The 21,431-nt window shown below is 27.2% G+C and overlaps 1 protein-coding gene across 1 annotated transcript in view; it reads right to left on the bottom strand.

Annotated features, from left to right (window-relative positions):
- LOC136089340 (uncharacterized) overlaps positions 1-16,101 on the bottom strand; it is a 74,385-nt gene extending 58,284 nt beyond the window's left edge. Inside the window, exons 1-3 of the mRNA XM_065815314.1 lie at positions 15,975-16,101; positions 13,010-13,055; positions 5,439-5,933 (exon numbers count right to left, since the gene is read on the bottom strand). Coding sequence (XP_065671386.1) covers positions 5,439-5,933; positions 13,010-13,055; positions 15,975-16,004 — 571 coding nt within the window. The 5' untranslated portion in view covers positions 16,005-16,101. The remainder of the gene's footprint in view (positions 1-5,438; positions 5,934-13,009; positions 13,056-15,974) is intronic.
- Positions 16,102-21,431: the final 5,330 nt, after the last annotated feature.

Below are 21,431 nucleotides of genomic sequence, written 5' to 3'. Positions count from 1 at the left end.
TATTTTAAAATTAGCATATGCTAAAGTTGCATGACTTTATCGTGCTTGCTGCATTCTTACTCTGGATTCTATTCTTTATCTCTATAAATTTCTAATTTGTGGAATTTGAATGGAATACCGTTACCGTAACTGGAGCGGATCTTAAAATTATACTCTTTCTCTTAAACAAGGTGCAAAAATGCGTTGTAAGCAAAGTTGAACCTGCACTTGCATTCAGCGATGAACATTTGTCTCTTTTCTTTAAACTATGAACAAACTCTTTCTCTTTTCTGTAAATTTTACAATTGACGCTGCTCAAAAGAGCTCAAGTCTCTTGTGTCATCTACTAAATATCACTTCCGTGTTACTCGTCAATGAATTAAGTCTCATCGTTTTACGGTAACTGTTCCTAAGTGCTCCAAAATATCTTACTCGTCAAGATTTTTTTCCTCGAACATTAATCCTGTGGAATCCGTTCCCGATCTTGTTTTCTTGATTTATATAATTTGCTGTTCTTTAAGTCGTCTGTTATTCATTATCTTGCTTTTTAAACTTCATCTTTTCTTTTCCAGTAACTTTTGACTCTAATACTAGTTACTTACAGCAATGTTGAAAGTGAAGACGTTTAAAAAAAATTTATTAAACTATAATGGCTTGCAGGATTAATTATTAAAATTTAATTTAAGCAAATGTAGAACAAACTATTTTATTAGCGTCTAATGAAAGAAAAAGCAAAAGTAAAGAAATCTTTATTTAAAATCATTCAATATTCCGTGGTATTGTGGTAAATAAGGTAAAACAACTTAGCATTTTCAACAGTTTGAAAAAATCTAATGTTTGCTTTTTTCGCATGATTTTTTCGCATTTTGTTCACAAAAATAAAAATACGAAAACTTGAGTAAAATAAAATTTTATTTAGCTGAAATTTCAGGATATGTTTATTTTCTACAGATGCTCCAGTTTTTTTTTAAGAATTACTTTAAAAACAAGATTTTGGTTTTAAATTATGAAATTAAGTGTAAAGTAGATATTTTGTCAGTAAACTTAATATAAAATGATTTTCAATTAAAAATGTTTCAAACTCCTTGGTTGAATGGTATATAAGATAGGGATTTGCAATATATGGATAATAGTATATTAAACAACTTTTTTATCAAACGAAAGTATGCATGCAATATTAAACAATTTTTTCCCGGTGTATCACCTAAGAGATTCATAAAATTGACATATTATGAACCTCTTAGGTGTTTAAACTTTTTGATACAAACGTTTACTAAACGTTTATTTAACGTTTAGTAAACGTTCGTATCAAAAAGTTTAAAATATTGATTTGAATCAAACGTCTTATTTGGATCAACAATTTGCCGTTAAATATTGCAACCACATTCTGACCAGTTTAAAATAAATACTGACCAATTATAAACAGCTCTGTGTTTACTGAAGTTTACTGAAAAAAATTGAACATAGTTTTATGTAGCATTTTACCAAGAAAATAAATTGAAATTTTTTGATTGAAAAGTTTAAACTGAATTTGAATCATATATTGTGAATAGGATTAATAATGAATACTTTGAAGAAGTCAAGAATAATTCTTTTGTAAATGAATTGTAGGCAGTTTTACAGGTTGTTATATATAATATGCACAACTTTGAATGAGAGTATAACCGTTTTTTAAAACTGCTTTTACTAGCCCAATGCCAATGTTGTTTTTTTTTAACAAAAAGTTTTCACAATGCTTTCTCAACTCTATAACACCATAGAAAAAACTTGGATAGAGACCCTAACTCTAACCCTGACTAACAAGGTAAGCGCAACCACAAAAATGGTAGGGATTCAGTTTATTACTTCCTTCATTTTCTAGCAAACCACTCTTGCCTTAAGTTAAAAAAAACAAATAGACCTGGTAATACTATTGTATAATATTTTTAACATTTATGTTTCATTGAAATACTTTGATTTTTTTTTCGGTTTTACTGGTAAGTGAAAAAAGAAGACGTGAAACACAAGAGACATTTGAGACATCATAAAGTTATTAAATTTGTTTTCGGATTTAGTTTTTTCAAAAAAGTTATCTTCAATAATTAAAATTTTTTAATCAAAAGAATTAACTGATATGAAAAAACCTGGCCAAATGATCTGTGATAAAAACATTTTTTTGCCGGATGTTAAAACGACTAACAGTGTTACCTGATTTAACACATTTACAGTGCATTTTTATACACAAAAGTGTATAAAAGTAGTTTGGACAGTCTTATCTCATAAATTAACTCTTGTTGGCAATGTTAAATAGGAAAAAAAAAATTTAATGCTTATTCTGTTGATAAAAATCGGTTAGGTAATTAACAATAATTATTGTAGTGTTAAATCACCTATACGTATTCTATTTTATTTATTGATAAGGAAACCATATATCAAACCCGTTTTAAAATTAATCTGTAATAGAACATTCGCGTTACAGGATACAACTTGACTAACAGTGTTTCCTGATATAATACTTTTACAGTTTATTTTATTACAAAAAAGTGTATAAAAGTAGTTTGGATAGTTTTTCATCTTAAACTGAATCTTGTTGGCAAAGTTAAATATAAAAAAAAGTATTCAAAGCCTATTCTATTGATAAAAACTGGTTTGGTAACTAAAAATAACTTACATAGTCTTATGTCACTTATAAGTACTGTATTTTATTGATAAGCGATCATGCAAGAATAAAGATATATATAACTTTTAATAGAATTTATAACACTGGGCAACAAAAAATAACTTTTTTTAGATTCAATTAACAGCATTAGGTTTTTCCAGATTAAATTTTTGAGCTTATTAAGAAAATGGAATCGATTTTGATTCTTCGCGTCCAGACTCTTCCAAAAAATATTTTTTTATTTTAAATCAGTGTAAGCTATAAACTTCGCACACTTTCAATTTCAAACATTCTTTTTTTAAATTGCTTAAATGTAAGTTTATATTTATATTCCATTTACAGTAAAAAATTTAGATCCTTTTTGTATTTTATTGCAGGATGTCTTTAATCTGCAGATGATCTTGTAAAAATAGTTGAAACAGTTTCTATTACACTTGTGGTCATTATTTCTCTAAAAGACGGTAGAGAAAAATGAATTCAAAATTTTTTACTGCTTACGACTTCTACAATTTAAGATAAGAAATCATGGCAATAAATGGGCGCTTTATTATAGTTGCACCAACTGCTACATTTGTTTGACTAAATGGCTGGATGAAAAAGACCAACTGGCATGCCATTTGCCATTCCTATGATTTGGAAGGAGCCACGAGATCATCCCACCGACTCATATTTTTATTCAAAAAAATGAGGTGCATTCTCTAAAGACAAAGGAAAACATATAGTATCCAATTTGTGATTCAGGAAAGTTGCCAATACCTCATAGTGACAGTCTGCCTGTTCCAACTCCACCAAGTGTATTTAACCTCTTGTCCTCTCCAGATACACCAGACAAATAAAACAAAGAAAATGACGATGATGACTTTATGCCTGAAACATAATCAGCTCCTTATTTTGTTAACCAACTGGAGCTGAGCAATCTTATCTGAGATTTACATCTATCAAAACCGAAAGCTAAGGTTGTGGGTAACTCGACTACAAGAGTGGCACTTGTTAACACGTGACATTAGAGTGACCATTTACCGAAACAGACATGAAAGATACTCAATTTATTTCATCAAAAAAAATTGTATCACCTTTTGTACGAATACTGAAGGATTGTTAACTCTACTTGGATGTGCCTATTCCTCTAATTAATGACGTCTCTCTATCGACTCCTAAAAAAGGAAGTATTAATTCATAATGGAAATATCCATTCATTCCAATAGCTGCTGCAGTGGAACTGCAGCATGGGCGGTTGCAGGAGTTTTTGATGTTTCAGATAGGACACTTTTACTCATAGGGCAAACTCCGAAACTAAGTATGTTTATACCTATGCCAAATGAGGAGGCCTTGCAAAAATTTGGGATGGCTGAGGCCTATAAACAAAAAAGCCCCAAAATGCTTGAAACAATGTTCTCTCAAATCATTTCTGAGGCAGAGATTAAAGAAGGTGTAATTGATGGGCCCCTAATAAGAGAACTCCTAAAAGATAGGAAATTTGAGGAAACTCTAATACCAGCTGAACACAATGCTAGGCAGTCATTTAAAGCCGTGGTTCATAACTTCCTGGGAAACAACAGGATAGATGATTTCAAGAATCTGGTAGAAAGTATTGTGAAGCATAATTAAAAACTTGGTTGTCGAATGTCATTAAAGCTACATTTCTTAAAATCTCATATTGCCTTTTTCCCAAAAAATTTAGGCGCAGGTTTAGACGAGCATGGTGAAAAGTTTAACCAGGAGATTCGGACCATGGAGGAGAGGTATCAAAGCATACAGAATGAAGCTATGATAGAAAGAGACAATTAAGGGACTCATAAATTACAGTCAAAGCTCGCTCATAATTTTTAAACACTTCTAACCATATTTTATTCCTGTCATATTTTATATTTGTTTATACGAAAAAAAGCATTTACACTAAAAGTATTTTTCGAATATTCCTGAAAATTGGGACGTTTAAGATAAAAAGTAATGTTACTTTTGGATTCAAAATGCTCGAATTAACTAGAAAGACATAATTATACCAGCTGAAAAAAAAACTTAACCAGTGTAATGGATTGACTAAACTAAGCCTATACATTGTTTTAAAAAGTTCTAGCGTTTTGGGTTTCTTTACATACATTATAAAGCAATTTAAATGCAACTATTTCATTAGTATTGCTTTATTTCAAAACAAAAAATGAAAATAAATATTACTATAGTAGAATTTAGGTTGTGTAAAGTTTACTAATTTTTTCATGTTACACACAAAATCATTATCTAATGTCTTAAGTTCTTAAAATTAGAGTACTCATCTCTCCAAACAACGAATAAATTTATCCTAAAAAAATATTGTTAATAAACTTGTTTGAAATAACAAGTATTTACTTGCGCGAGATTTTATTTATCATAAATAAGTAATATTATTAAGTTAAGGAATTATTTTTTAAAGAGTAAGGTTTATAACACAAAAATTTCATGTCAATAAGTGATTTAGCGGATCCGGATTTAAATTTCTATACTTTTTTACTTTTATGTAAAAGTAGTATTTTTACTTTTATGTAAAAGTAGTATTTTTACTTATGTAAAAGTAGTATTTTTACTTATGTAAATTTACTTATGTAAAAGATACTTCGAATAAAGTGTTGAAATTTGCTTTGTTCATTTTAAATATAAACTTTAAAATATAAAGAGAGCTTAGTAAAGAATATAAGAATTTATTATATAAATATTTTTCGTTTATTTAACTAATATTTGGTATATATTTATGTAAGTAATAAAATGTTGTTACTTTCATATAGATACTCTACAATTTAGTTTCTTTTTTATATGGCATTTATAAGTGATAGTAAGTAATTCTTACCCCAAGTTACATTTGTTATTTCTAAGTTACGAATGAATCCAGAAATTGTAGGATACCATGGAGTTCTACCAATGTAAACTTTCATATTTTGAAATTGTACTGCTTTGGAATTCGTTTTATTATAAACTATATCATCGTTTATCTTTACTAGGTAAAAAAAAGTGTCTTGAACAAACAGCTGTTGAAATGTAAAGGTACTCCACGCATTAGTTGGAAGTGGTTTTCCCGAAAAACAAGAACCTACACCAGGAACGTTATTTAATGCTGCACAAATTAAAGGAGTTTGTTTTCCGTCATTTTTTATCCATACGCCCGGTGACCTGTCTCCATAGGTATTAAAAGAACCTCCAATAGTTAAGTGAATGATGGATGGCCATGTTGATGGAAAAGAACTTGGTCTTAATTCAAAGTATATAGTGTACTGTTTTCCAATATTTGATAAGATTGCAACTAGATTCAATTTTGTTGTGTCTACTTCTTCATTAACATAAAGGCCTATTAAAAAATAAAACTTCAATAATAAACTAATTTTACTTTTTTTTATTTAACAAAAGAGAGTGCAAAGAAACATAAAAAAATATAAAAGTTTCTAACTGGAAGTAGTGATCGACCGAAACCGAAATTTGAGCCGAAACCGAAAGTACCGAAATTTCGGTTCAGTGAAGCCGTAGCCATAACCGAAACCGAAATTTCGGCCGAAACCGAAATTTCGGAAATGAATATTTAAAATCCCTGAACCTTTTATGATCACCGAATTAAAGCAAAAAAAAACTATTTTACATATATCTAGCCAATCACCATGTAACATAGTTTGATAAAAACTCTAATATGTCAAGACATTTCAATAATTAAAGGTAATAATTGAAGTATTTTCTCTGCGAAATACATATTTTTTCATTTTTTCTGGCAAAATTTTCTTTCATTTGAAAGAATTTCTCCAGCAGTTAAAAACAACCTTTTAACTTCGGGAGATGTTGGTGGAGGTCTAAGGAATCTCTTTGCTACTTTTGCCAAACCAAACTTTGCTTTTTTTTTTTTTTTTTTTTTTTTTTTTTTTTTTTTTTATTTGTTTATTTCGCCGTTTAATAACTTTGACAATTTACAAGCTTTATAAATAAAATAAAAAAACTGGCGGGGCAAGTAGAAGACATTATTTTGTCTTATCACCGAGCCCCAATCGTACGTATTTACAATAGCCGGATAATATATTTATACTTTACAAACTATTTATTAAAAATTATAAATGTAAAAATAAATAACAATTAGTTTAAGAAATACTTCAAGAACAATATTCATGTTAAGAGTAATAATCAAGTAAACAAGAAAAACTGAAAGAAAAGTAAAAAACAAAAACAAAAAATAAATAAATTAATTAAAGAGCACGTATTTTCAAGAGCCACACTATATACGTATATTATACAAAGTATTTGTTGAAGAATATGAAAATAAAATTTTTAACAATATGTAATAAAGTAATATTTAAATAAAGAACAAAAAATTCAAAATAAAAGAGTACCTAATTTAAAAAAAAAACCGTTTTATGTGTGTATATTTCTAACCAATTTAATTAAAAGTAAAATAAATAACAACTCATTAATAGTTAAGTAAAGCTTTTAATGTTGTTTTCTAATATAAATCTATGAAACTTTTTTTTTTATTGTTATTTAGGTGCTCCAAGAAGACCTATAGGTCTTGTCACAAAGCACCGCGGAAGTGCATTTAACCAGGAAGTTTACGCCTCCTTCATTACCGTGACGCAAAAATATATGCGAAGCTCGTTTTGAGCCTGGTTCTCCTGCTTAAAAGGCAAGCGCTCTAACCACTGCGCTACGGTCGCACAAGAAACTTCAGACCTTCTCGGAAGTTTGAATCAATTTTTGAGATTTATAGGACTGCCGGTAGTTGTATTGCTTTTTCAGTTAAGAGATTTTTTAGAGTAAACCACTTCTTAAATGTGATGAAAGTCCGCTAAGTGATTGAAGTTTTGGATTGTGCGATCCACAAGATATTTTCAAGTTGCAAGTTCCGTATTTGAAATCACTAACGGTCACGATAAAACGATTCCATAAACCAGTTTTTTATCGATTATTTTTCATTGTAAAATTTAGCACTGAGAAGTTTTTGATGAAACTATTGGTTTGGGTTGCTTTACTTAAATGTTAATTCATTTTAAGAATGATTTGAGAATAGTAACTTAAAACTATTATGTAACGTGATTTCAATTAAAATTTTCACAATTGTTATAATTAAAAATTGATTTACTAACAAACGATTCCAATTAGGAAACTGTCATGATCCCACTCTATATTAAAGCTTAAAAAAAATCTTTTAAAAGTTTCGCCTCATTTCGGTTGCGGTTTGAACCGAAATTTCGGCTGAAACAGGAAAAGTATTTTTAATATTTTCTTCACTTTAAAAGTTAAGAATTAAAAAAAATTCGAAAAAATCTAATTTATGCAACTACCTGTTTCTAAGTTATTAACTAAATTAAAACTTTCATATTTTATCATTTTTCTTAGTCACATTTTTTGTGCAGTACGAAGTACTTTTGCATTATACAAAGACTCATAAAGTAAAATCATTCATCTCAATGACCCAACAGATTTACGACGATAATATTTTTAAACAACTAAATTGATATAAAACGCTGCATTTGTTAAGAGTATTATCGTAACGGAGAATGAGCGGAAAAATACGAACTACTTATAATGAATGTAATCCTAAATATGGTTTGTTAAAAGAAAAGATTTTTACTATTATATTGATATTTAAAGTAAATTTAAAAGTAAATTTTAATGTCAGATTATCGTTTTTTAATTTTTGAAAGTATAAATTATTTTAATTTATATAAGCAAATCCTTTTGATATATATGTCGACACATTCGATTCTTATAGCTATATTAACCAATCTTACCGTATTGCTCATTTTGCTTTATTCAATTTGTTATACAAAACTTTGAACATTAACTGGTTAGTCCAATTGAATTTGGAACAAATATTTATGGAAAAGTATAAGTGTATAATAAATATGCGTAGAAGGTTTAATATCACCAAAGGTTTAAATTTGTTTATTGTACTAACACCAGTGACACATATCTGTTAATAACATAAAAACGTTAGAACTGATGGGTCCACATTCGTCCAGCATGTTGTGCCTTTTGGGAAACATTCACTAACTTTTTTAAAAAATTGTCATTGTGTTTTTTAGTTAGCTTTGTAATTAAAAGAAGAAGAAGAAGACAAAAAATTAAATGAAAATGAGATTATTAAACAAGTTCAAGTATGATGAGATAATGTAATGTATGATGTCCAAGTATGATGAGATAATGAAAATGAATTATAAAATAACGTATGATGAAAAAATGAAGTAATGTATGATGAAAAAATGAAATAATGTATGATGTTCAATTATGAAGAGAAAATGTTTGAGTTTAAGTATGATGAGATAGTGAATATGAATTATAAAATAATGTATAATGAAAAAATGTATGATGTTTAAGTATGATGAGATAATGTATGAATTTAAGTATGATGAGATAATGAAAACGAATATTGAAATAATGTACGATGAAAAAATGAAACAATGTTTATTTAGTTGTATTTATTTCTCCCAGTTTTTAATTTCTCTTTTCTCCTTATGTTCATTCTGTTTACATTTAAATGTTAAACTCCAGTCTCTTAATCATACCTTTTTTTGGCAAATATTGTAATTTTGTTAGAATTTTAGTATTTAATACATTTTTACAAATTTCTAAAACAAGATTTAAAATTTTTAATATTAATAACATTTTCATTTTATTTTCAACTTCATCCAAATATAATTTTAATAATTAGGCACAAATAGTACCACCAAATTGCTTTATCTCAATATAAAATGTTTTAAAGAATAATATTACTTTTTTATCCATAGCTACATTTTCTATCATTTAATTGCAATACTTTTTAATGATAGATTTTTTTTAAAGTTATTTAAAAATACTTAACAAAGTGCTCGATCCACACTTACAACTAACTTTAGTCAACAATTAAAAAATTCAATTACTCGATTTTATATAGAGGTCTGTAAAACATAGTTCTGTAGAGCATACTATTCTTCAACTAACACGTTCCATTAATGAATCTTTAAAATATCTAAAATTTACACTAGGCGTTTGCATTGACTTGTGAAAAGCTTTTGACACCGTTGATCATAATAATTTGCTTAAAAACTTAAATGCTATATGATGGCAAATAAAATTCTGCTAGTTAAACGAAAACAAACTGTAAGAGATTATTGGAAATGTGGATCGCTACTCACACACTAAATTTCAGTTTAATAAATTAAAACTACTCAACTTATTTTAGCTTAACATTTATCAAATCCTTATGGTTATGTTTAAAATCAATAATAAAATAGTATTCATCTTGTTTAACTCCTTTTCTAAAAAATTAAACCATTTATACCCAAGACGATTTTCAAATAACAATTATTCAACCAAAAACAAATTACCCTGTTACTAAGTTCTCGATCGAAATCAGAGGACCTAAATTAAGGAACACGCTAATAAACAATGAGTTAAAAATTATTTTTTTCTTTGATCATTTAAAAAAAACTTGAACAAAAATTTTTTTTATGAAATTTCTCAAAAATTAGACTTCTTCTGGAGCTTTTAAATAGGAGGATTCACTCGTTTTTTACACTTTTTTTTTGTTTTCATAATTACATCCTTGATCATAATTACATTCTTGATCTAGAAATATATACAATTGTACCAGTAATATGTTTTATATATTATATGATTAAAAATGTGTTAAAATAAGTGTTTAGGAAAGTGAATACCTATATATTTTTTATTTTTCATACTCAATTTTTATTCTATAAGTTGTGTTTTGTATAATAGTATCTCTAAAATATTTATTTCTTATATACCTTAATCAATTTTTATAATATAATTCTGTGTTTTCCATAAAAGTGTTTCTAATAAAGTTTAAGAAAACTATTCATTATAATACAAAAAGATTGTTTATGTTTTAGCTTCAACCTTTCGGTCTTTTGCTGTTGGTGTTGCATCTTATTTTTATTTATTTGAAATTTTAAATCTTAATGAATAAGAGTTAAAAATAATAATAATAATGACAATAATAATAAAATTAAATTCCTTTTATGATTATATTTAAATACATACTACTGCGATCAAAAAGTAAGGTGAATTTTTTTATAAAATGAAAAATCTTTATTTATTCTTCCAAATCTGTATCGTCCCCCTCAAAATAATCCCCCCCGGCCCCAATGCACTTTTGCCAACGTTTTTTCCAGTCTTCGAAGCATGCCGAAAAGTCCTCGGTAGGGATAGCCTTCAATGCGTGTGCCGATTCACGTTGGATCTCTTCAATGGACTCAAAACGATTTCCCCGAGTGGTCTCTTGAGCTTTGGGAACAGCCAGAAGTCACACGTTGCTAAGTCGGGCGAATACGGTGGATGTGGAGCAACATGGGTAGAGTTTTTGGCGAAAAACTCACGAAGAACCAGTGCTGTGTGCGAAGACGCATTATCGTGGTGCAAAATCCAAGAGTTATTGGCCCAAAATTCCGGTCTCTTTTTGCAAATAGCTTCACGCAAACGTCGCATAACGCTTAAATAAAATTCCTTGTTGACAGTTTGGCCAGTTGGAAGGAATTCGTAGTGCACGACACCACAATAATTAAAGAAAACAGTCAACATGACCTTGATTTTTTAGCGACTTTGACGTGGTTGCTTCGGTTTCGGCTCGCCTTTTTCACGGTATTTACTCGATTGGTCGGTTGTTTCAGGGTCGTATGCGTAGACCCAAGTCTCATCGCCAGTAATAATTTGTTTGTAGACGTCTTGATAGTCAGAAAGCATTGCTTCACACGTTTTAACGCGACGCTCTTTTTCAAAGAAATTGAGAAATTTCGGCACAAAACGTGATTTGAGTCTTCTGAGGCCCAAATGATCCTTCAAAATCGCTTGCACCGACCCAAATGATATTCCAACCATGTCAACAAGGTCTCGAATGGTTAACCGACGATTTGCAAGCACCAATTCTTTGATTTTGATGATGTGGCGATCATCAATCGAAGTCGATGGTCGTCCGGAGCGTTCCAAGTCATCAACACGTTCTCGGCCTTCCTTGAAGTCTTTGTACCACTTGTAAACATTTTTTTGAGACATAGTCTCTTCACCGAAGGCCTTTTGCAAAATTCGATACGTTTCATCAGCAGAAATATCATTCCGCAAACAAAATTTAATAGCACTTCTTTGTTCTACAAAATTAGACATCGTAAAAATCGCCGAATGCACTTTTGGTACTTCAGAAACAAGCGTAAACAAAAAAAATAATTATGAGTTTGACATGTAATTTGGCGCAAATGTTAATGACATTCCTACTAACTTAAAAATAAAAAAGATTGGACGATTTGAATAAGGCGGGAAGTTTAAATTAAAAATTCACCTCACTTTTTGATCACAGTAGTATATAATTTTCTCAAACAACAAAAATAACGAATTCTCCACAGTGCTTTGAGAAAAGACGTCTAGTCCTTCTTGGAGCATCTTAACAACTACAAAAAAAATGTCACCATATCTAATTGTGGATTGTTGTGAGGATTTTATAAATTAAGTAGAAACTTTAAATTATTAGCTTATTCTTCTGTAGACATAAAAAGACGTTTTTTTGTATTTTTATAAACAATTACGATTTTAAATAAAATGGATCTTTGCTACAACGATTTTGTTGATTATCAGTAAAATCCATTCATCAATCGTTTTTTGGTATTTAGCAGATATTTCTGTTTTCAAAATATTTATTAACATCTGATTTGCAAGTAAATGAGCTTCCTTGAAATTTTAAGCAAGCTAAGATATAATATCTCCTGGACGCCTAACGAAAAGCTCACAGTTCTTTTGGTAACTCGCTCTGTCTTAGTTGTTTCCGTCACTGGTTCCAAATGTATTATATATTTTTAATTTTTTTAATAATGAGACACATTTCTTGAAATACTTCTAAACTAACTAAATTTTGATTTTACAATGGTTTGAGTATTTAAGTATATTACCACAAGAAAATATTGTTATCGACGATATTTCCGAAGCCGATTGCAATGAGTGCTAACGCTTAAGTTTAATCTTATTTAAAATTGTTTTATAAATTACATTGGAAACGTAATACATCAGTTATTCCAAATATCCAATATATGTGCAACAAACTTTAATTTTATATATTATAGTTACAATATAAACGTGAAGTTTACTGTAAGCATACAAGTAAAGTTTAGTGTATACATGAAAGAAAGATTAATTGTAAACATTAAAATAAAATTTATAGTAAACATAGTATTGAAGTTTGTTATAACAATAAAAGTGAGATTTATTGTAAACATAAAATTGAAGTTCTGATCTGACAACGGAAGATTATACCTATACCTAGTATTTAAACAATGGGTATAATAAGTTAACTCGATAAATTATTTCAATAGCACTCTAGGTATTAACCTATATTTCCCAATAAACAATATGGAGATATTTATACAAAATTACTAAGTTTATTAAAATTTAATCTAATTTCCTTACTAAATACATCTGCAGTTGTATTGCTTACCATCCAAGCTATGGAAATCTTAAAGTAAAAAAATTAGCTTTAATAATTTTTAATAATTTAGAAATAGTTGTTCAAAATAATATTAAATAGTAAAATGTACGGATATATAAATATATAGGTATATATATATATATATGTATATATATATAAATATATATATATATATATATATATATATATATAATATATATATATATATATATATATATATATATATATATATATATATATATATATATATATATATATATATATATATATATATATATATATATATATATATTAGGGCGCAAAGATGTGCAAAAGCCTTCAATGTTTGCTAGGTCCCTAATATTGTTATAAAGAATTTTTTTTTTTTAATATATCATGTTAGGTATCAAAAGAAGCAAAACTTTATAAAAAAGTTCCTTTTTTAAAAAGCTATAAATAAAAAAAACGTACTTAAGTTTTTAATTTTTGTTGAATACTATAGTTTTTAAAGTATAAAATATAAACAAACATTCTTTATGAAAAGTGCTGGGAATGTCAATCACTGAAAGTTTTTTTGTTAACGCGTTGTACAAATCATAGACAACTTTTAGTATTAAATTTGAAACCAAAAAATAAAAAATAACGGTTCATTTTAGGTATTTGAGAATACCTCTCCTACGTAAAAACAGGAAATATTACACTGTTACTACCACAAAACTAGGAACGTCACAATTTTTTTTGTTTTAAAGTCATAAAATGGCAATTTTAGTAACTATATTCGTTTAAAATGTTTTGAAATTGTAAGTTTGCAGGATCGACACACATTTTAGACTAGTTTAGTCAAGTAACTTCTTAACACCAGCACGTGCTATGTTGGCATTGATGATATCTCTAAAAAAGTAAAACAAAAAAGACCTAGAATAAAAAACAAAGTGGGCAATTTACATTACTATTCATATCAAAACAGTCAATTATTTGAAAAAAATTCTTATTTGTTATAAAGCGTTTCTTTCCATTTTAAATATTAGCAAATCTAGATTTAAAATAGTTAAGAAGATCCTAACAACGACTGATTAGTAGGTGTCAGATATTATAAAAAAGTGCTTTTAGTTTTTTAGAATGCCACTTTTTAGGATAGGCAAAGGGTTAAATATAAAATTAATTATAAAAAGTAAACACTAATAAAAAAAAATTTATTAGTAAGCTTTGAATTTTCTAATTTATAACAACTAACAAGTAATTGCTAATAACAAAATGCTTTTGAATATTTAAAAACTTTAAAATAGGTATGTATATACATAAAATTAGATTTGCTAAAACAAGTTAAGGTTTTTACAAATAAAATTTTCATAATGGAAAAGCAAAAATATAGATAATTTGAATCGCAATAAATGAAGAAGTAAATTAAGGAGTAATTAAGGAGTTATTATGAAGTAAGTAAGGTGATATAGAAATCATTAGTTACCTAAAATTGAGAAAGTTATATTGAAAAAACGTTAGATTTCTGAGCATTTTTCGGGAAAATAAAATAAAATGGCATCACCTTATAGAACACGTGTCAAAAAAGATAAGTTAAGCACCTTTCTAATCAAATATCTTAATAAACTATGACCAAGAAGGTCTAAAGTGTAAAAAAATCCAAAAATTTAGTAACATATTCTCTATTTGTTTCTCTATTTTCAGTAAACATTTTTGGAAACGATTATTAATTTTCTTTTTTTTGGAAAAGATTGTAAGATGAATTAAAGAAATCTTTGTTATACTTGTGATTAATAGAGAACATGTTAGCCATAAACCATTTAGAAATTTTTTCTAATTTATGATTCATTTTTACGCACAGATAATTTATAAATTTCAAGGAGATAAAATAAGTTTCTATTGTTATCAAGCATTATGGTTGAAACTTTTTGACGGTATGCAAAGATTGTTTACATAGACTAAAAAAAGCTACAAAGTTAATCTGTTATATTTAGAATATCAAAAATCTATTAAAGTTTAAGCGTAGAAAATATTTACTGGCTTAGCCCCATCATGGTTAATTAAAAGTTTTAGCCGGGTTAACAAAATTAAGTCAGTGAGAGTTAGCAGAAGAATAGCTTTTCCAAACTTCAAAAGTTACGCTCTAGGAAATTAGGCCACTAATAAAATAGCAACTAAATTTTGTTGATTAAAAAATTCAGATTTGCCTTTGGGCGCACAAAAGTTCAAGGACCAGTGAACAAAAATTTGCATTCACAATTATATTTAACAGAAAGGTTAATGTGGATATCTTTTAAGGAAACTTAATTCTCTCAACGCTTATAAACAGAATATTCACCAAGTTTTGCTATTTATGCTTAAAACAAATCATGTTCATATATCTCCTAATATATTTCATCCTTTTTAGGAGAAAATTCTTAAGAATACCCCACACAGTTTTTAAATGATAAATATGTTGCATCAAGGTCTTACTTATTACCATTTCTTTAAAAAAAAAAAAAATTTTTTAATATATTTATGAATAAAACTGTTTTAAAATACACTACGGAATAATTTACAAAAAAATCTAAACGGAAATTAAAAAAAGTGTTCAATTTTAGATATTTCTTTTAAGATTTGTGGACAAAGTTAATAAACTGGAAATCACAACTCACTTATTTTGTCTTGATTTTATTTATTTCATGAGGTAATTAAAATCTTATATTATTGTTTCTTTATATCTTATTTATTCAACATTTTTTGTGTGCATTTTTTATATCTGTATTTAATAGTACTGTTTTTCTGTTTTTTGTTTTATTTTGTAGTATTAACTCAACTGTAATATTACTACTAAAATATAAACGGAAATTAGTGTTACAATGATGTATAAAGTATATTAGGTGACTAACTTCAATTTGAAAAGTGAATCCGCCTTTGCGCTAATGTAAGTATGCTATGTTTTTAAAGTCTATATAAAAATCTGTTAAATGTAAACATTAAAAAACTTACCAAAAGAGTAGTGTTTAAGTCTATTTTCATTTTTAACTTTAACTTCGTTAATCAATTTAACAATATTATTTTTAATTAAAAGCTTCAAAGTAGAAGGAAAAATAAAATTTTAAAAATAAAAAACTTTGGCTTTTAGTGACGCACTAGGCTTTAGCGCCAAAAATTTTCATTATTTATTATCTGTTTTATTAATATTTAATATATTTAACTTTCAAATAATTGCAAACAAGAGTATTGCCAAATAGAAACATGTCACATCTTTCTAACCTATTTTCTTAAAGTAAATATATATTAGGATTATTAATTTTTAAATAAAAGGTAATACCGCAATGACTTGAAAATTATTTTTGCGTTATACTTTATTCACAAATTTAAATGGATTCAACCTTAAATTGACAAAATCAAAAAAAAAAACAGATTGAGTTTTGATTTTAAAGCAATTTTTTATTCCGGTGATACTACTAATGTCACATATTACAGATTAATCTTTATTTTTACAAAACCGATTAGGTATTTAACCAAACACTTCTTCATTATTTAGTTAAGTAGCGAACAGGTTTTAAAACCATAGTTAATTAATTATTACCAAAATAATGCAAACGTTGCATTATGCAACCACGTTTAATTATGAAACCAACGTAAGTAAAATAAGTCTATTGCTTTGTAAACAAAAACATGCATGAAGAAGTTATAGAAATGTTGTTTTTTACACTGTGAATTTAATTTCAATAAACTTAAAATACTTAACGTTTTTTGACTTAATCAAATTGTTGTTTTTATTATCATAAATAATAAAAAAAAATAGCACCCATATTTTTTAACTTAATCAAGTAGGTATATTAGACAAGCTGGAGGAAGAACTTAGCCGAAAATTGTTCAAATCGTGGTGCAGTCGTATTAGTATAATTATTCCAGCGGTAAGTCAAAATGGCGCATTAGCGTTGAAAAAAAGAATCAAATTTTAAAACGTTGTTTGTAACCCGATAAAGTTGTAATCAAAAAGGATTACTCTCTTAAAAGTTGACTAGATACATTTTTAACAACTCTTCGAACTATCAAGAAGTAATCTTAACGAAAATTACGACCTTAGTAAGGAAGTCGTTTTTTGAATACTTCAATACTATGTATAAATATCAAAGTTTCAGATAATTCTTACTACTTGTTTGAACCTTATCTTTTGGTTCCCCGTTTAGCAATAGATTTGTTAGGTTCTTGAAGAACGCTTTTTTGGAAAACAAAATAATAATTTCAGCAATAAAATAACTTTGCTAGCAATCAAAATGCAATCTTTCAGTAGAATAATTTAAAAAAAAAAAGAAAAAGATAATCATGAAAGTTATCAATCATAAAAAAATCATTGTATTAAATAAATCATTTAAATGATTTATTTAATACAAAACGTTTTAAATTGTTTATAAAAGAGATTTTTAAAATCTAGTTTATCGAAGCCCATTTTTAGTAAATGCCGTTTTGATTCAGCCTTAAAACTTTCCAAACGGTTTAAAACGAAGTCTTGCTTTTTATTAAAAATCTGAAAAAAAAATTCCATCATGTTTTTAATGCTTCAAGCTGACGTTAGAGAGGTTCGCAATGTGCATTCCTGTGTGCCCTAAATATTATCATGCAAGTATGCTTTTGTTTGCTATAATTTTTTTGAGTTTAGTGTAATTAGTGCTATCCCAGACAACGTTGCAGTAACAAAGATAGCGTGTATGAACGAAAAATATAAACTTTTCAAAGATTAATTATTTGGAAACGGTTTTGTTCGATATAACATGGAAATAATTTTCGAGATCTTACTTTTGATATACTTAATATGGAATTTCCATGACAATTTTTCATCTAAAAGCACAACTAGAAAGTTTATAGTTAATTATCTTTTAACTATTATGTTATTGATTAAATGTTATAAAAATTATTGTTATTAAAATTATGTTATTAATTGGGCAAATTTTAAGGAATATTTACGCCTTTACTTGGTTTATGGAATAGGATAAACTTTGTTTTATCTACATTTTCGGTTACTTATAAACTACTCGTTGATCTTATTTAATTCTTCGTTAAAAGTTTTAACAAGAATAATAATAATATCTTTTTGAGAATAAAATAACTTAGTGTCATCTGCAAATAAGACAATGTTTAGTATTTGTGAGGCTAAATGTAAGTCATTTATATAAATTAGCATAATATAATATAATATAATAGAATAGAAAGCTTTACTGGTTCGAAAACCACGAGTGAAATTAATAGTAATTAATTTTAGTTTGACAGCATTTACATTGTTAACTTATTCCAGAAAAATAAATTAAAATATAAATAAAAATCCTATAGCTCTAGATATTTATCAACGCAAGTTTTCAATAAGTTCAAGCTTCCACTTTCAATGATAAAATCTGGTAGTTTGTTCCACATTGATAAGACTCTTTAAGTAAAAAATTGATGAAGAATATTGCAGTTTTTAACGATTTCTCTTCTGACGATTGAAGTTATGGCTCCTTGGGTATGAGGCAAAAAAATTACAATCTAGTTCTACAATATTTATTTTTTTAAATAGTTTGTACATTTGAATTAGCTCTTTTACATTTTTTTTCCAAAAAGTCTAGGTAAAAAATAAAAGCCTCTAAATAAACAGAATATAATTTTTTTCAGCAATAATCATTTATGTAACGATTTATGGAAGTTTTAAAATATTTTGGTACAAAAAGAATTTCCCTTCAGTTTTGGGGAATAACCTAGCTCTTTTTTTATAAATTTTCTCATCAAAAATATTACCTTCCTCCTAGAATTGCCTTATTAAAAACTTTACTTAACTTTTAAACATTTTAAAAAAATAGGGTGCCAGTAAATATTTCAACATCAAAACTAAATGGAAAAATAGAAAATAAAGAAATAATTTTAAATATATTATGTTGCTTAAAACTTTCAATACATAAAATTATAAAAAACAAATAAAGACAATATAATATATTTAAATGATACAAGAATCAAGTTAATGATATAGTTTATATATATAATATCTTGAAGGCAAAAGTTAACATAAATATGGTTCTTGTTTTATTGTCAATTGCGGCAAAAGCGGTTAAGGTAAGAATTTCAAATTACCATTCTGGTACACCCCTACTTATTATCTCAACGCATAACGCAATCTGTATGGTGTACATTGAGGTTGTTACGTTAAATAAAATCAATAGAATTGTGGATATAAACACTTCAGCCACCACCTGCGCAAATATTGTGCATTTGATGAACTGATAGGTTTTTTAGCTAACTTTCTATGAAACAAGTTATTTTAAATTAGCAGTAAGCAGCCTTATTGGCTTATGAATAATCAAATCAATAATGACAATATGACTTGATATATGGATGGTGTTAAGGCCAAGTAGACTAACCTCATTTTTTTAAGTTGTTTACAGTTTATTTAGTTAGGTACTATATTCAATAAAAAAACAATAGTAGTAATAGTAATAATTTTTAACAATAATCTTTGTAGTTGACGAGTTAGCTCACTTGGTTATAAATAAAACATAGTCTTAATAATGCAGAATAGGGTGTCTTAAACATTTTTTTCTTTCGAAAATCAAAATGTGGAAAAACTTCAATCGTTATCGTTATGTATTAGTAGCTTAGAGTAAAAATTTCAGCCTCCTAAATCAACTCTAAGGTAAAGTAGGTGGTTTTGGACAATTTCTATATAATATAATTTTTCTTGAATATTATATTTTAAAGTTCCGAATATAGATATATAGTTTTCAATTTAAAACACTCACAAAACACTGGTTTTGATTTAAAATATATCTAATAGAATAAGGAAGATACAGATTTTGTGTGACAATTTTATTTCAAATAATAATTCTAAATTGAGTTGAAAAGCAACAAAAACGTAATAACAGTTGTGATACTTATTAGATGTTTGCAAGTACTTCTTTGTAACATTTTTGGATACTCGTTGTCTGTTTTTATAGACAACCTAGAAAATAACAAATAAAATTAAAAAAGCAGGTTATCTTGTAAAATAATTAAATAATCCAAACAGTAAAAACTCCTAGTATTTGAAATTATTAGTTTATTTTATTAAATAAAATGATATGGAAATACTTTTAAAATATTTGCAGACATTATTGTATAGCATGCGCGTACATTGAGTGGGGTAAGTGGTTCTTAGGTGTGAATTGTTAAATGCAATTGAGTTCCTTTTTTTGTTATTAAAAATGAGCATGATATTTAAATGCTATTCTAAATTGCCTAATTATTTAAAAACGACCTCCCTAATTTACATTGGTTATTGTACGCTTCAATTTTTTTTTTTTAAAAAAAAAAGCGCAAAAACATACCTAGGGCTCATCCATCAACTGCTTAGGTCCTAAACAAAATATTTTTTGATCACCTTTCTCGAGACTTACTCTGTTGTTTAACTCAATATCATTAAAACCACCTTTGTATACTGATTATTTGACAAATCTACACGTTTCTTTAGCATCCTGGAAAACATCCAATATGTTTCATGATTTCGGTGAACAGCATATAGATCCCTGGTTAATGCATTGTATCCAATTATTGTATTAATTCGAACATCTAAAGCTATCATTTAAAAATATGAATAAATTTTCCCAAATAAATTGTTGATATAAACGCTTTAGTTTTTAAATAGAATATAAAGTTTGTTTAAAAAAACAAAGGTTATCTTGAAACAAAGTTAATTAGAGGCCAATCAAGCTCAGCAATTTGCACACTGAAAATCAAAAAAGTTTTTGCATATATTTTTTGTTTTTTGTATAACTTAAAAGGGTTGTCCCATTTTTTTTTTTAAATGCGACGTGCTTGATTTTACACCAACTTTTTTTTAATTTTTGGGTTATCAAATCCAATATATTGCTTTGCTATTTATATCCACTTTCTTTAGCTTTAGCAGTAAATATCAAACATTCATTTTAAGTAGGTTTAATAAAGCAATAAGACTAAAACCATATCAATGATTTTAATTGATTGCAAATAAATATCAATATAAATATATTTAAATTTGCTCAGAAAGCAGGTTTGTTGGAACAATTTTTCGATGCACTCCTTCAAAGCTACAATAAAAACTAATTAGAGTTCATTAAAATCATCTCCCGAAATATATACAATTTTGTCATAGCTTCACAAATAAAAAAGCGTTTCACCTCAACTGTTATAATATCATCAAAAAAGCATCATATCTTTAACTAAAAACAACTGGCTTAACTGGTTTATTAACACCTTAACTCTATTACTATATTCACTCTAAAAAAAAATTAAAAATTTTTTACTCAGGGTAGAATATGTGATATACCTTTAGTCAGGTATAATTTTCTACCTTCTGAGGTAGAAAACTATATGTCTAAGGTAGACAACTGTACAACAAATGTGAATTTTTGATATATTTTTATACCTTAAAAGATAAAAAACTATACCTTATTAAGAGTATATCACATAAAGCAC

This window comes from Hydra vulgaris, chromosome 13, assembly GCF_038396675.1.
Source record: "Hydra vulgaris chromosome 13, alternate assembly HydraT2T_AEP".
Lineage (NCBI taxonomy): Eukaryota > Metazoa > Cnidaria > Hydrozoa > Anthoathecata > Hydridae > Hydra > Hydra vulgaris.
The sequence above is the reverse complement of the archived record's forward strand: the minus strand, read 5'-3'. Positions and strand labels throughout refer to the sequence as shown.